This window comes from Pollachius pollachius (assembly GCF_949987615.1).
Source record: "Pollachius pollachius genome assembly, chromosome: 19".
NCBI lineage: Eukaryota > Metazoa > Chordata > Actinopteri > Gadiformes > Gadidae > Pollachius > Pollachius pollachius.
In genome coordinates this window covers 8,384,901-8,402,663 of record NC_136952.1, presented here as the reverse complement: position 1 = coordinate 8,402,663, position 17,763 = coordinate 8,384,901, and the positions used below count along the sequence as shown (strand labels likewise).

General features: G+C 44.3%; 1 protein-coding gene across 1 annotated transcript; it reads right to left on the bottom strand.

The window, feature by feature from the left end:
• Window positions 1-633: 633 nt before the first annotated feature.
• On the bottom strand, window positions 634-17,491 carry tubgcp2 (tubulin gamma complex component 2). Its single transcript, XM_079757473.1, has 18 exons — window positions 17,444-17,491; window positions 17,022-17,200; window positions 16,701-16,829; window positions 16,382-16,552; window positions 15,814-15,976; window positions 15,227-15,434; window positions 14,650-14,849; window positions 12,468-12,657; window positions 12,101-12,246; window positions 11,808-11,988; window positions 11,407-11,587; window positions 10,790-10,962; window positions 10,376-10,504; window positions 9,823-9,943; window positions 9,431-9,574; window positions 9,170-9,262; window positions 8,623-8,786; window positions 634-1,023 (listed from the first exon to the last, which is right to left on the bottom strand). The coding sequence occupies exons 2-18, from the start codon at window positions 17,169-17,171 to the stop codon at window positions 948-950; spliced, it is 2,619 nt and encodes an 872-aa protein (XP_079613599.1). The 5' UTR covers window positions 17,172-17,200; window positions 17,444-17,491; the 3' UTR covers window positions 634-947.
• Window positions 17,492-17,763: the final 272 nt, after the last annotated feature.

The window sequence follows — 17,763 nt, the reverse complement described above, 5'->3', positions numbered from 1 at the left end:
TTTAAACGGACGCTTAAAATTTCAAAGTGAACCGGATATATTTAGCAAATTCAGTCCATTTCAAATAATAGCGACACGGAATTAAATGCGTTAAAAACCAAATGTTTTGTGACCTGCAAGCCTGTTGGAACCCCATCGTTGCATAACCAGTCAATTTAATGAGCTCCAAACAATCGAACACAAAAATTAAATATACTTTTCTTCATCACACACATTCATATTGTATGCATTTTGCGCATAACATCTTTCTAATTAATAATGATTTGAATATGTAAAAAGAAAATGCACGCCTTTTGTAATGGACATTTAAATATGGTTAAATTAGGTAGTTGTTTTTTTTGCTGTAGGCTCAAGTAATACAGCTGTGATTGCGTCTCATGTTAATGGTACAAATGAAGATACACATAACATAACATAGCATTGCGACCCTTTAACACAGGATCAAAGATCTAACCATGCTTGAGATTTTGTCAACTACACCAGTTAAAACTTTCTCCGTCAACCACTGCAGCAGAGCAGAGTACATTTAGATTTCCCACTGCCTATAGCCATCCTGAAAGACACTGTTTATATTCACAGCAGTCAAGGCTCTAAAATCATTCAGTTTTCAATTCATTACACAGGAGTAAATCTTATTTTTATTTTGTTTTTCTGGTAGGTACAATAAATTACCCATAAGGAGTGTCATGTGTTACATTTTCAGAAAGTAAAGCAGATATCCTTTAATATTCCTGGTCCTTTACATATTTAATAAACAGGTCATTTCCTTCCAATACATTCTATACAACAACAATGAAACAACAGTCTGTAAAAAGGGGGTGCAACGGTTGCCATGTTTATGTGAACTCTGATTGCTACTGTAGCCTTGACAAACAGGGCGGTGGAGGGCGTGGAGGTGGACACTTTAAGTACTTCTTGTCAAAACATCGCACTAGGACACACAAACTCTACACCGCCGCTTTCTGGCTCCTCTCGATGGCCATCCGCGAAAGGCGCTCCGTGTAGAAGCCGTTGAAATCCAGCCTGTGGAATCAATGAGCAACGGGTTCACTCATCAACCGCCATTTTGTGGAAGCCCTCCATGGTACCAAAAACCACAGCATTATCAACACCGGCTGATTGTAAATCATGATTAACCGCTAGGGCTGAACGGTCTGGGGAAATCATCTAATTGAGATTATTTCGACCAATATTACGATTTAGTATTAATTTTTTCTTTTTAAAGTTCCTTCTGTTCTGTATTATTCACTAAACAAGTAATAATAGTCAAGTAGCAAGATGTCAAAAAAGGCCTTAGTTTTTGAGATACCCCCACCCGACTTAGAACTAAACGCAACCATGTTTTTTCTTATCTTTAAGGTCTCCCATTAATGAAATGGAGTGTTGCGAAACTTTCTTTTGGGAGGAAAATGTGTTTTTGCGCTATTCTTTAGACCTGCCCCAATCCCTGAAAAAAGCAAATCTGAATAGGGCAAAGGTGACCAAAAAGCCTATAACATGAGAATGCTCACTCTTATCTCCATCAGAATTGCTGAGGTATGAACCAGGTGTCTACCCTACATCACCAAAAAGTCAGAATGTAATTTACCAAAAGGAATACTGAATAACAGTCCTTTAACATAACTTTAGTTTAGGCGGAAATTGTACTTTCTTAGTGAGGACTTCTTTACTTTCTCTCATTTACCAAAAAAAAACATACGTTTATGTCAAATAGCTGCTACTCCATCACCTAGGATGCTATTAAACAATAACAAGTTGGTTGTGTGAAGATATCTTGTACTGAGTGCATAGAAAATGAGACTAACTGTTCTCTGTCTGAGTTGACATTGTTGGATTACATACAGTACTCAATCCCTGGATTGAGGCAATTATATATGTGAGCAAAGCACAATGCCATATTCAATCACACATGATGTATGCGGCAGGGGCAACATAAAGCCATGTAATAAATAGTGGAAATATTAATTTATGATTTCAGAAGTAATATATGTTTTATCCAAAGGTGCACAGAGAATTGCAGGGGCCTAAATACAGAGAGCCAATCACAAATAGATGATTGAGATTTAGTAGTTACTTTAAGCAGTAAATTGAAGCCAATTCAGTTCAACCAATGACAGCAGGGGAAGAACTGTGGTTTGTTAGCTAAATAAGCTGTTAGCTAAATCATTACACCTGGCTGTCCAAGAGGAGATATATGCACTGATCTAACCAGGAAAATCGAACCAAGGACCACCAATAAGATGACCGATAATGGGTAAGACACAAATTTATACAAATGTAATACTACTCTTTTTGAAAAGTTAAAATCTGAGGCCTATTTTATGTTACCAAGAACATGAGTAAAATTAATAGTTATATTTTTCACAGTTCACAGTAAAAATGGATCCAACAGAGATGGCAAGCAATGCACAACTTGATGACAAGTTGTGCTTAATATGTGAAAAGCCTCTAGAAGGAGATAAGAAGAATCCATATGTCAGGAAACCTACCTTAGAAGGACTCACAACAATATTGAAGGTTGCTCAGGAACGTGGTGATGAAGTCCATGAGAGGATATCCCCCCACTCGGATGACATCTTGTCCTTTAAGTTTAAAGCTTCATATCACAAGTCATGCAGGGCTAGTTATTCTAGTTCGAGTCACTATCAGCGTACTGCCATTGAGCAAGAACCAGCCAAGGGGCAATATCAGAGCAAAAGACTGACCAGAGAGCCAGGATTTGACATCCGCAGCCAGTGCTTCATTTGCAGCCAGAAAGCCACAAAGAAAGAAGGCCTGACCCCTATAAGCACTGGTACAGGATAAAGCACAAGGTCAAAGGTCCTCGATGCAACCGCAGAGAGGTTTGATGAGAAAATTCATCTTCGCATGCTGAATCATGTCGACCTATTTGCGTATGATGCAAAGTACCACAAGAGCTGCCTAGGACACTACATTTCAAAAAATAACATCACAGCAGCCAGAAACAAACAACTTTCAGAAAATAAATTAAATGAACATGAAAAAGCTTTCATTGAGCTAACTGAAGAATTAAGTAAGACCTTGTTTTCCAAGAAGATGACAGTTACCACACTAAGTGCTCTAACTCAGAGCTATGTGGGAAAAGTAAGCACTACTCAAGAACCTGCGAAGTATCCAGCTTGGAGACTCAAAGCAAAGTTGAACCAACATTATGGAGAGAAACTTATCTTCATTGAACGTCCTGGAAAATCAGATCTGATCTGTTCTGGTGCCATTACAGTTGGTCAAGCAATGAAAGAAGCGGCTCTTCTCAGAGAAAAAGTTACAGAAGATAGGGAGACATTGCCGCCACAGAGAAGAGAGTCTCTAACTGATACACAAATCCTACACCAGGCTGCAGGTATATTAAGGAAAGCTATGGAAAATGTAGAGCATGAGCCTCAATTCTACATAAGCAGTGATAAGATGTCCCCAGTCGAGTGCAGTAAATATGTACCAGACATTTTATATGATTTTGTGAACTGGTGTGTTAGTCCACATGCATTTAAAAAAGTGCTGACCTGTAATGATGACCCAGCGACAAAAGATAACATACGTGTTATAACATTTTGTCATGAACTAATTGCCCAGTGCTGCAACATCCGTACACCTATCACACTTGGACTGGGCGTCATGATCCATCATGAGTTTGGGAGCAAGGCCATTATCAACAAGCTACACACAATGGGTCATTGTGTCTCTTACACTGAAGTGCGGCAGTTTCTCACATCTGTAGCAGCAGATCAATTGCAGAGGAGCAAAGGCGTTTACATCCCAAATGGCCTGTCAAGTACAACAGATCATGGCATAATTGATGCTGCTATTGACAACTTTGACCAGAATGAAGAGACACTGGATGGAAAGAATACCACACATGCCATGGCAATGGTTGTGTACAGAAGAGGTGATGTTACTACAGTACACAACCCCATCAAGAGAATTCCAGAAAGATCTCTCACAGCTCTAAACTGTGATTTGGACATTGAAGAAGTTCATAGGTAAATGTTGTTGTCAAATTGTTATCTATTTACAAAAATGAATATAAATAAATAAAGATTATATTATTATTAAAGCAAATTTTAGTTTTATTAATGTCAAAATGTAATATTTTTCATTGTCCTTGTTATTTCATGTCATATGTATCGGATGCTAAGATCCTTTCCTTCTGATTTCAGGTACATCAAGCCACCAAGGCGACCTGAACCTCCGGCGGTTCAGCCACAACTCCTCAAGTCAGACCAAACCAAAGCTCAAGGAGCAGAGGACCAAGACTTGCTTTGGAAGGTGAGCCGTATCGCGAAAGAGAGAGAGCAGAGGATTCCTGGATGGTCTGCTTTCAATGCATACATATCGATGTCAGACATCCCAGTAGCCACGGTACTATATATGCCCTTCATAAGAGCTTCACCATCTGACCTGTCCACCATATACACATCCCTCTTGCAGCTGACAAAGCTTGCTGAAGAACTTGGACAGAGCCACATTCTTGTTACTGCTGATCTTGCCATCTACAGCAAAGCGCAACAGATTATATGGAGTAAACCTGAGACTTTAGATGGGAAGGTTACAATGAGAATGGGTGGCATGCACATAACCATGGCCTTTCTGGCAAGCATTGGAAAGGTTTTTGCTGACGGTGGTCTCTTTGACATCATAACTGAGTCTGGTGTGTATGCTGAGGCATCAGCTCGACAGATGCTTCAGGGGAAACAACTCGCAAGAGGTGTTAGGTGCATCAAGCTCGTATCAGAGGCTCTGTTTAGGCTCTTTTGGACAGCGATGGCATCCTGGCTTGACAAGCAAGGCCAAAGTCTAATGACTGATGCACAAGAACAACTTCTGCAAGATATTCAGCATGCCTTCCATGGCAATGATAAGGCCTCTGCCATGAACCTCTTAAAAGAATTGGAGACCAGCCTTCCTGATCTGAAGACTAAAATACAGCAGTTTTCAGAGAGTGGAATTCAACAATCAGAAACTTTCAAGTACTGGCTACATTTCATCGAAGGGGCTGATCTCTTACTCAGAATGCTACGTTCAGAGCGTGACACTAACTTTGAACTTCATCTCAACTGCATGTCAGAAGCAATACCATGGTTCCGGGCTGCTGGCAGGACAAACTACTCCAAGTACATGCCAGTGTACATAGCTGAAATGAAAGCCCTTGAAAATAGCCAACCAGATTCATACAAATTCCTCATGGAAGGAGGGTTTGTTGTGGAGCACAGGAGCGAAAATTCAACAGTGTTGCCACTGATCAAGCACTGGAACAAACGATAAATAAAGAAGGAAAGAGTCAAGGAGGCATTGTGGGCTTCACACACCGAAAGGGAGCTCTGACGAGATGGCTCATCACAAGGCATGTCACCAGTGAATATGCTGAAGCCATGAATGGATGTTGTGATGGAGTGGCACATGCACAGAAATCCCACAAAGAGCACGGAGCAGCCCGCATGGACAGGGATGAGAGGGAGATTCTACAGATTATGGAGTATGTGCAAGACAGGCAGAACCCATTTGATTTAAATACTGTTCCAGATGAGCTAATTAACATCGCAAGTGGACAAGTAGCATCACAAAAGGTGGCAAAAGATCTCTCAAGCTTTCTGGAAGATGGAGAAACACGAAATGCAGCTTTCATCGATGAGCGACTGAAGAGTGAAACAACCAAAAGTTTCTGGGACTCAGAAAAAAGACAGAAACTAGCAACATTTGGAGATATGAAAGCAAGCCTTGCAAGTAGTAAAACAAATAAAGTTCACCTGAATTCAGATGTGCTCTTCAGGAGACTCCTGGCAGTTTCAAAACAAAGAGACGTGTCATTGGAGATGGTTATGTGTCACGAACTGGCTGCTGTCCCACCCTCTCTCTTCTATGATGATGGCGGAATCAGAAAGACCACTAAAGCAGACCTTTCAAAGAAACTGGAGTCTGTTGTAGAAGTGGTGCAGGAGCTGCCTGACAGCACAGATAAATCTGCATATGTAATTGATGGCATGGCTATGCTTCAAAGTCTCCATGATTCTGCATTTCAGACATTCAGTGACCTAGCGGAATGTATCCTGAAGAAGATCTTGTACCTTTTGAAAAGAGGACAGGAAATGAAATGTGTGGTCATGGTATTTGACAGGTATGACAACCCACTGTCAATCAAAGGCCTGGAGAGGAAAAGGAGAGGTGCAACTGATGGAAGACCAACACATGCCATCACTGGCAACACAAATGTTCCAAACTACAGGAAGTACCTGCAGAGTAGTGGAAACAAGACTGCTCTGTGCATGTTCGTGAGCAACTACATCATCACTGCAGGCCCACAGAGACTACACTCTGACGACTCCATCATCTTGGCAGGTGGATTTGATAAAGGTGAGGAGGTGAAGAGCATATGCAATGCAGGAGTGAGCAGTCTGACATCTTTGTACAGTGATCAAGAGGAGGCGGACACAAGAATGGTGCTACATGCTATAGATCTTGCACAGTCTTATCCTCGCATCATTGTGCGATGTGATGACACAGATGTGGAAGTACTGCTCATTTATTATGCAGGCATGTCGCAAAGGCATGTTTGGCTCATCTACAGTGTTCATGCATTCAGGGCATGGAATGAAGGAGAGATATGTTCCCATCAATACCATATCTGAGAAAATTGGAAAAGACCTGTCCAGTTGTCTACCAGCCTGTCATGCACTCACTGGCTGTGACACCACCAGTAGTTTGTACAGGATTGGAAAAAGTACAGCCTTCAACAAACTGAAGTCTCATCTCAGTGAACTCAAAGATCTGGCCCATGTTGGAGTGTCTGCAAGCTTGGAAAAGTCCCTTCCAGTAGCAAGAGAGTATGCACTTCGACTTTACGGCAAAAAGAAAAAAGAAAATGGACGAATGTGCACCAACTTGGATGAACTGAGGTTCATAATTGCATCAACAACAGATGCAGCCTCTGCAAATCTTCCACCAACAGAGGATGCATTTGAACAACATGTACGAAGAGCAATGTACCAGACAGCGATATGGTGCCACAGTCACATCCCTAAACCCACGTTGTGGAGTCCTATTGACAACGGATGGATTGTCAGAGATGGAGCCATTGAAGCAGTCTTATTTAAGAAACCCCCCGCACCTACAGAGGTGAGAGACATAACTCATTTGTACTGCAAAGATGAAAATTGTAGAGAGTGGAAAGTGCCAGTGCCTCTATGTTGGCCTTCCCTGTACGGAGTTCTGCAACTGCTGTGCAGAATGTCAAAATGTGTCACCAAATGTGTATGAAGAAGACAGTGAAAAGCCTAATATTGACTGAAACACACACACACACACAAAGAAAAATATGTTTTGTTTGTTTTACATTTGATTTTCCTATTTGTGTTTTCTGAAATGGCATAAGGCACGTTGAGATTTATTATTATTATTATTATTACCCTTAGTATTATTATTACCCACTATCATTTTTGTTTGTATTTTATCAACATGACATTGAGATAGGAGATGCTGATTTAAATGGTTCAATAAAACTCAGAAGTCTATGCATGCCTTGTATTTCTGTCTTTGTTTCATAGACCTTAAATGTAGTTACCCTATTAGGTTACTCACATTCTGAGTGTACAAGCACCTGGACTTTCTTTAGCAAAATTAAATGACCATCATCAACTTAGTTTACAGTACCGTATGTCAACTATCTTCCATTAAGTTACTTAATTTGACTATCTCAGAGAATGGTATATCTTAAGAAGTCTGATTTGCAATAAAACTGTACAAGATCTCTCCACACAATCACTGGCTGTTGTTTAACAGCATCTTTGGCAAAGCAGTAACAGCTTACTTGACATAAATCTAAATGTTTTCATGACAAATGCGATAAGGTAAAGGAGTCCACCACAAAAGTACAGTTCCGCCTAAACAATGGTATGTTTAAAGGACTATGTATCAGTGTTTCTTCAGGTAAATTACATTCTGACTATTTGGTGATGTAGGGTAGACACCTGGTTCATACCTCAGCAGTTCTGATGGAGATAAGAGTGGGCATTCTCATGTTATAGGCTTTTTTGTCAACTTTGTCCTATTCGGATTAGCCTTTTTCAGAGATTGGGGTAGGTCTAAAGAATAGCTCAAAACCACATTTTTCCCCCAAAAGAAAACTTCGCAACACTCCATTTCATTAATGGGGGACCCTAAAGATAAGAAAAAAGATGGTTGCGTTTAGTTCTAAGTCGGGTGGGGGTATCTCAAAACCTGAGGGCATCTGCTGCTAGACTATAAATCATTCTATAGTATGACCAACACAACATTGGAAGGTGTCAACATATAAACTGCATATAAACTTTCTTTTAGGCCAGGCCTATGTGTTTAGACGAATTGGTGAATGAATTGATATAACATCTTTATTCAACTATTGAATTGTAAAAGAAAAATAAATATCAATCTTACTGATCTCCAGTCAGTAACAGTGACAAATCCCCACAAATCCCCCAAAATTACAAATCGCAGCCTTTGCGATTTGCAAATCACGTTCTATTACGTCGCAATATTGGTTTGAATTAGATTCAGCCCTATTAACCGTTTTTGTATTGTTTGTTTGAGTTACAACTGGTATAAGGGATAGAACAGGCGGAGTGAGGGGGGGACCTGTAGATGATGTTGATCATGCTGTGCTCGCAGTCGTTGGCGCTGTAGATGCTCAGCTTGTCCAGCAGGTCCAGCAGCATGGAGCTGAAGTTGCTGTCGAAGCGTCCGATGGCGGCCTCGAAGCCCCCGCCCGACTTCAGGGCGTCGGCCAGCTCCGCAGCGGACTTGGGGACACACACACACACACACACACACACACACACACAATTAGGGATCTCAAAAACAACAATCTACCGATTTATGAGTGACTCATAGTCGTGGACATTTACATGTACGCAAAGTAAATGCAAAAGTAATGGAATTTTTGCAAAACATTTATTTTGGTTCAGCTTTTGTTTGCGGTTATGCATCATTCCACAGGAAGTCACTACATGAATGATTCATAACTACAGGAAGCCTGCAGAGATGGGGGTTTGACATCATAACCTAACTGGGCCACCCTTATCACTACTCAAAAACCCTCAGTGATGGTTCGGCCTTTCTCCCCGACCCCTGCAGCGTTGCACCACGAACGTTGGCCCCGTTGCCGTAGTCGAGCAGCTCCTACCTTAGTGGCGGCCCTCAGTACGGGGTCCCTGCTCCCGTCGGTGGCGGCGTGCTCCAGGGACAGACGGTCGAGGCTCATGCTCTGGGAGAAGGACTGCAATGGCCCACCAGGGAGGGGATCACAGAAAGCACCGGAAAGACTTTGGTTATCGTTGCTTTGCCCGACCTCCTGACCCCGGTGGACCGAATTTCACCGTTGCAATGTTTTGTGTGATGTCGTTCAACGGAAAGTACAAACTCATTCGGAGCGTTGCCAGCTGACCTGCATGTGGTTGGTGAACGCGATGCAGTCAGACATGAGCCTGGAGAAGATCTTGAGCAGCTCCTGGTTGGTCAGCATGCAGTCCTTCAGGCAGTTGTCCAGGAAGCTGGTGTGGTGGCACAGCACGTCGTCGATGTTGGAGGCCTGTCCGTGGACGGGGGGGGGGGGCAGAATCAGCGACTCCCTAGCATAATCAGCGACTCCCCACCAAGAGGTTCCTGTCCTAGCGATCTTGGACTTTTACAAACGACATCCGGTTTGCATTACAACAGAGGACACAAGCTGTTCCTAGGGAACACGTTGGCTCCCTTGACCTTAGGACCTGTGTGTGTGTGTGTGTGTGTGTGTGTGTGTGTGTGTGTGTGTGTGTGTGTGTGTGTGTCCACACTCACAGACTTCAGGTTGTTCTCCATGATGTGCCACGTGGGCTCCATCACCTCGAACATCATGTAGTACTGGATGTTCTGCACAAAGTTCAGCATGCGCTGGCGCAGCGCAAACGCCGCCGCAAACCTGCACGGAGACAGAGAGTGTTAAGGGAGGAGGAGTTGGAGGGTAGGGAGGAGGTGGTTGAGATATAAAAAAAATAATACAAAATATTCTGCGTTGACTGCATGGTGACATAATGATTCTCAGAGAGGAAGTGGTGAAGCTAAGTTAGGCAATTTATTTTAGAAATGTTATTTCGACACCTGATAAATCAGGTAAAAAAACCACAAAATTTGGTGTCTGTGGCTGTCGCAGGTCTGGTCGTCCAATCATTTCATTCGATGCAATTGAAATGATTGGATGCATCAACTGTCTGTATGTCTGTCTGTCTACCTACCCAGCTAACCTCACTCACAATAATAATAATCACACTTTGTGCTAGACCCTTCATAAATCAAGCTTAACCAGTCTGGATTTTTCCCAATTAGCCCCCCTAGCTTGAATACACATACGCACCATTTGGTAGAGTGGAGCGAATGCTGCTTAGCGTCTTTATTGGTGATCCAAACATTGCACAGCAGCCTCTCCACGTGTTTGCAGTGAAAGATGTGTCTGAAGAGCATCTGGTATCTGGTAAGGGCTTTCCTGAGGGCGGGCAATAGTTTGTAGAGAATTATGAGAGTCGTAATATATATACAAAAGCGAACCAAGCAGGCTTTGATAATTGTGTGGTCTTAAGCGACCACAGGAAGATGAATATACATTTTATACTAAACTTGTAATGTGACTGTAAGCTACCAAAAGCAAAACGAATCTTAAGCACATCAGTGAGTTAGTCGGTCAATACATTTAGTTTCCCTTTTATCCGCACAGAGCATAGAACGCAATTGGGATCAGCTTAAAAGAACAACGCAAACATGGGAATCCAACCTGTTGATGATGAGCGAGAGCGGCCATTTGACGATGTAGTCGAAGGAGAAGGCCTCCAGCCCGGTGTGGGCTGCCTCGGTGGGCTCGGCGTTGATGACCGCCTTCTCCTGCTTGGTCTCGATGGCCAGCACCCGCAGCAGCTGGGTGATCACGTTGTGGGGCATCAGCTCGATCTGCATGGGGGCCACAACACAGGGGAGAGCGGCTAGGGGTTCAGACGCCCTGGCATGTTGAGCACGGTGGTAGTTAAAGTGGGGGTGCGTGTGTGATAAGGCTACACTATTGTAAAAAAAAATTGACCCAATCAAGTTACTTATCAAAACAGGTGCATGAAACCAAACAACAGATAAAACCATCGATGTACACTCTTCTCCCCGTCTTACAGTAGAAAACATTTTTTATCGTAGATGATATTACTCATTGTCTTGGACGGATAAAAAGATACAGAAACACTGCCGTCATATATGAAGCATCTGTTGGCTGTAACATTCGCCATAGATCTGATGAACTAAACACTGAACCTCTGGGGGAACAGGGCCTGCTGTTCCTCATGGCCTCCAGCAGGGGGAGCCATAGGATCCCAGCAGTCACGGGGCTGGCCTCTGCTGGTACTCTACCTTGAGGTCGTCCTTGAAGGGGTCCGTGTTGGCCGTGCTCATCCTCAGCGCCAGCTCCAGCAGGGCCTCCAGCCTGGAGGGCACGATGTCATCCACCGGCCGCTTCAGCTCCTCCTCCGTCAGGTCCATGAAGTGGACGAAGAAGTCCCCTTTGTCCATCAGGAAGTAGTGCTTGATGGACCTGCACGAGGTGGACGAAAAGCCCGGGACGTGATTGGTCCACCGTTGTCCATATTCTCACACAACATTGTTTTTATTAAGATGACCCTAACCCTAACCCTATTTTTTGGCAAAACATATATGTAATTCTTTGCTTAAACGCATTGGTTTAGACATGATGATTATAAATCATAACATTTCCGATTGCACATTGATCAAACCGCCTTGTCCGGGGGGCTCACCTGAGGCGTGAAACCAGCTCCTTCTCCTCCATCAGGAAGTTGAGGAGGACCTTGCTGGCGTAGTTGTAGGCCTTCTCGATCTGCTCCACGTAGACGCGCTCCTTCAGCGTGTACAGCACTTCCTTGGCCTCGGGGCAGGTCACGTCCCGGCCACACTCCCGCACCACGTTCAGGTATTTCCCTGCTCAGCCAGGGAGATGGAGACGGAGATGTGACATGTTTTTTCATTCCTCAGTCTCACTGAGGTATGAAGCAAATCGCCTTCATGACTTTTAAAATGACACACACTCTACCTGTGCTCAGGATCTTGTCGGCCATCTTCTGCAGGAAGGAGGGGATGCGGTGCTGTATGATGGTGTAGCGCTGGTCCCAGTACTTGTCATTGTAGTCCTCCTGGATCTTCTCCTTCTGCAGCTCGTGCTCCTCCACCATGAACTCACTGTGCGCACACACACACACACACACACACACACATACACACACACGCACACACGCACACTTTAGCCAAACATTTTTCCTCCACAGTGGCTTACAGTTCCTTTTTTAAGTGCATGTCACATAGGAGTCTTCCTTCCTTGAAGATGCCCAGAGTTGGTCCACTGTGCTTGTGGATCAAACATGGTACCCTTCGGCAGGGGAGTCTACGACGCCGTGCCTCACCTGTACGGGTCGTTGATGATACCCCGGTAGATCCACTTCTCCAGGATCTCAAAGTAGGGCACGCTGGCCGCCTTGGTCAGGTAGAGGCACAGCTCCTGGGCCTGGCTGTCCCCCGTGAAGTTGAAGGTGCGGTCGTGGAGGAGGCTGAGCGTGGAGCCGCCCATGCAGTCGCCCTTGTCCACGGAGGACGCTGTGGGCATCGGTCAACGGGTCAGAATAGAGACGCAGGGCCTCACAACCACCATTTTAATCACGGGGAAGGTGAAATTAGGCCGCCACGACAGAGAGAGAAAGAACACCTTGGAATAACAACGATATTCCCAATATGATTAGTAAAAACCATACAAGAATATTATTTAAACCGAAATACCTGTAACCATTATAGACCGCCAAGTTAGACATTAAACACTACATTTAGAAACTACATTATGGACGACTACAGTGCCTTGCAAAAGTATTCACCCCCCTTGGCTTTTTACCTATTTTGTTACATGACAGCCTTTAGTTCAATATTTTTTTAATCTGAATTTTATGTGATGGATCAGAAGACAATAGTCTAAGTTGGTGAAGTGAAATGAGAAAAATATATACATAAAACTATTTTTTAGAAATAAAAAACTGAAATTTGGCATGTGCATATGTATTCACCCCCTTTGTTATGACGCCCATAAAAAGCTCTGGTGCAACCAATTACCTTCAGAAGTCACAGAATTAGTGAAATGATGTCTACCTGTGTGCAATCTAAGTGTCACATGATCTGTCAGTACATATCCACACATTTTTTGAAAGGCCCCAGAGGCTGCAACACCTAAACAAGAGGCACCACTAACCAAACACTGCCATGAAGACCAAGGAACTCTCCAAACAAGTCAGGGACAATGTTGTTGAGAAGAACAAGTCAGGGTTAGGTTATAAGAAAATATCCAAATCTTTGATGATCCCCAGGAGCACCATCAAATCTATCATAACCAAATGGAAAGAACATGGCACAACAGCAAACCTGCGAAGAGACGGCCGCCCACCAAAACTCACGGGCAGTGCAAGGAGGGCATTAATAAGAGAGGCAGCACAGAGACCTAAGGTAACCCTGGAGGACCTGCAGAGTTCCACAGCAGAGACTGGAGTATCTGTACATAGGACGACAATAAGCCGTACGCTCCATAGAGTTGGGCTTTATGGCAGAGTGGCCAGAAGAAAGCCATTACTTTCAGCAAAAAAACAAAATGGCACGTTTTGAGTTTGCGAAAAGGCATGTGGGAGACTCCCAAAATGTATGGAGGAAGGTGCTCTGGTCTGATGAGACTAAAATTGAACTTTTTGGCCATCAAAGAAAACGCTATGTCTGGCGCAAACCCAACACATCGCATCACCCAAAGAACACCATCCCCACAGTGAAACATGGTGGTGGCAGCATCATGCTGTGGGGATGTTTTTCAGCAGCCGGGACTGGGAAACTGGTCAGAGTTGAGGGAAAGATGGATGGTGCTAAATACAGGGATGTTCTTGAGCAAAACCTACCTCTACCACTCTGCGTGATTTGAGGCTAGGACGGAGGTTCACCTTCCAGCAGGACAATGACCCCAAACACACTGCAAAAGCAACACTTGAGTGGTTTAAGGGGAAACATGTAAATGTGTTGGAATGGCCTAGTCAAAGCCCAGACCTCAATCCAATAGAAAATCTGTGGTCAGACTTAAATATTGCTGTTCAGAAGCGCAAGCCATCCAACTTGAAGGAGCTGGAGCAGTTTTGCAAGCAGGAATGGGCAAAAATCCCAGTGGTAAGATGTGGCAAGCTCATAGAGACTTATCCAAAGCAACTTAGAGCTGTGATCGCTGCAAAAGGTGGCTCTACAAAGTATTGACTTTAGGGGGGTGAATAGTTATGCACATTGACTTTTTCTGTCATTTTGTCCTATTTGTTGTTTGCTTCACAATAAAAAAAACAAAAACATCTTCAAAGTTGTAGGCATGTTCTGTAAATTAAATTATGCAAATCCTCAAACAATCCATGTTAATTCCAGGTTGTGAGGCAACAAAACACGAAAAATGCCAAGGGGGGTGAATACTTTTGCAAGGCACTGTATGCACAAGAAGAGCGGGGGAGGGGGGGGAAGAGAACAGGAGAACAGGCACAGTTCCAGAACGGCATCATCACAGATAGGCCTTCTGTCCACCCCTACCGATGGACGCCAGTATCTCCATGGTCCTCATGGGCGGCTGGATGTAGAACCAGAGCTTCTGCAGGGAGAGCAGGCCCTGGCGGTGGAGGTGCTCCAGCTGGGTGACCAGGATCATGTACTCCTTCATCAGGGTCCTCATGGCCGCCGTCAGGGCGTGGTTCACCTGGCCGTACTCGAAGGACGACTTCTCCTCCACGAACCTGTGGAGGTCCGCAGCGGCGTTAGCCGTTGGATGCACGTATGGATTTTGCCCACCAAAATAAAAGTTGTATTCTTTCCTATGCCCTTAAGAGGTTGGGGAACCTATTGGGGTCACTGGTCACAGAATGTACTTGCTATTGTTGTTGTTTTAAAAAGTAAAAATAACAAGAGAATGATAAAATAGTTAACATATATGTACAACAGTATACATAGTGCGGTATAAGTGAAGTTATTCTAGGTTATTCGGTGCGTGTTTTGGGGTGACTAATATGATCCGGGACACATACAGCCCCGTTTACCCTGTGTGTGGTATTGTGTGTTGTACTGTGGTTCAGTCCTTTGGGACGGGGTCTGACCGGACACACTCCACACTCACCGGGTGATGGTGGAGAAGTAGGAGGCGACCGGCAGGATGCGGTTGACCAGCTCCTTGATGGACATGTCCAGGGTGGGGTTGACGATGAAGGAGCGGTTCTGTCGGCCCAGCACGGGCTGAGCGCTGATGTCCCGGCCGTCCACCCCGATCAGCACGAACAGCAGGTCCTCCAACAGGGCCTGCTCCTGAGACGACAGGGGCATGGTACCTGCCGGGAACCGGGCACCAGAGACTACGGTGAGCCGCACAAAACCACCGGGTTTACCGCGGAGGGGACTCTTAATGGATGGCATCATCTTTGGTTATTTAATGATGATTCAAATTGACTTGACAACTAAGAGAAATATTAATTACACAAAGATATTACACAATATATAAGACTTGACAATATATATTGCATGATAGCATTTTACAATAAGGGCGTGCTAATGCTATATAGTAATGCAAGTACTGCATTAACCCATGTTAATTAATGGTTAATTGTACCATCATTGTAAAGTGTTACCTATTGCATTAACCAGCAGGTGAGATGAAACAGTAACTGAATTGGGAGATGACGTTACCAGATCACACCACAGACAACCTACCAACAGGGACGACTGGTTCGGCCCCAGGGCCGGAGGGTCCCGTGATGAAGTCCCCAATGAGAGCGGGCCGATCGTACACCCAGTTGGGGAACACCGGGTTGAGCTGTGTGGGGTTCTTCTTGTTGTGTCGTTCCCTTAGATTCTTCCTGGTGACCTCCGCAGACTGCAGCACACACCATAGCAACACAAGGTGTCTCATCACTCCTGCTTCTCAAAGGAACCTCGCCCTTCAATGTGATACTGCCAGTTGCTTTCTAGTTCAGATGGCTGTCAGTGTGAAAGGCCCGGCGACAAGCTAATGGATAATATTCTCTTTGGCCTTCGACTGCCTTCATATCTAAGGCATTCCGCCCAGCAATCTCAGACCCTGAAAGAAGATACAGATTTCTCTGGATAAGCCTGGAGATAACCAGGGCCATAACCATCCCTGTATCCCCAGTCCCCTACACTCTCCCGCCATCCTTCCTGTTCTCCACTCAACCCTCTCTTACTGTCCCCTGTCTACCCCCTTTTGCTACAAAACCCTGCCTCAGGTCCACAGCAGTGATAACGAATGGTAAAGGCTGACCTGGGGCGCGTTGGAGATGGCCGTCACGTTGCCCAGCTTCTTGCGCAGCTCGTCAAGCTCCTGCATGGACATCTTGGTGGTGGTGGAGGGGAGAGTGTAGCTGGTGGTGGAGGTTGCATTGGCGGAGGATTCAGACCGCTCTTTGGCGTTCTGCTGCAGGCACTGAAGCATCTGGGGGAATATCGGCCATATCAGTTTGGTGAAAAATGAAAGGTAGGTAGGCAATTTGGAAATGCTAGCAGGCTTGCACAGGCTTATTACAGGTCAGTGACAGCCACATAGTCTGTTTTTTGGTAATTTTGTTGCCTGCATTCCTTACCTCTTTGTCCTCGCTGAGTTTGGACAGCAGATAGACCAAGGGGTCCAAGTTGCGGACGTTTTTGGATTTGAGCTCGTCATACTTCCTCAAGAAATCATCTGGAGTTTCAGAGAATTCTGCTATTTTAACCTGCAAATAATAGCAAGTGCCATTGGTTAGGCAAGAGCAATACACAAACATTGCTTTGCATGCATGAATTTACAAGATAACTAAAACAGGAGCACATAACAATGTTGCATGCAAGCCTTGTTGCGAGTACGGCTACAAAAAGGCCAGACTTCAGTGACGCCTTGCTTGCTTGACTAGAGAAAGCATGCTCACCTTCGCACTGTGTGAAGATACTGTTGTGGTGACGTATGGGGTCCTGTGCTTCTGCAGCAGGTCTATATATCCCTCTGCTCCTTCACCACCCCGCACATGAAGCAAGCTGAGCAGCTCATTTACGTCATGGTGTATCCTAAATTCACTCATGGTCAAGGCTGCTGGGATGTCAACAGCGGCTACAACAACAACGAGATGAGAAATGGTTTATCAAACTGATTTGATCCGTTTCTTGCTTATGTTTTCGATGATGGGGATGCTGAGCTAACCGACCAGCTATTAGCAACAGATCAAAATAAACGCATACATGAACATCAATACGATAAGCAACTTGAGCCTCAAATGTGTCATGTGGAAAACAACAACTTAGTTCATTTCCTGTACAGTCAGGGTTGCAATAGGGCAATCAGTCATGACATTACCTGGCAAACTGGAACCACAGCATCAACAAGGCGCGCTCTGCGCGTTTCTTCTTTGGGGTTTATTTGTTGTAATTGAAGCAGTGATGGATAATACTGCCCCCACATGTTAAGCTTTATCATTACATTATTGTTCATGTTATATAAATGTTTTTTATGTATTATAGATAAAGAATACGGAGAATACGACAATCGACCCGGGTCATATAATTTTTTTTGTTTTAGATGTATCGTTTTTTTCCCCAAAACCTAACTGACATGCATAATTTCATCTTTTACATCTTTTGTCATTCCTGGTACTGAGTGAAGGGATAGGCCAATCA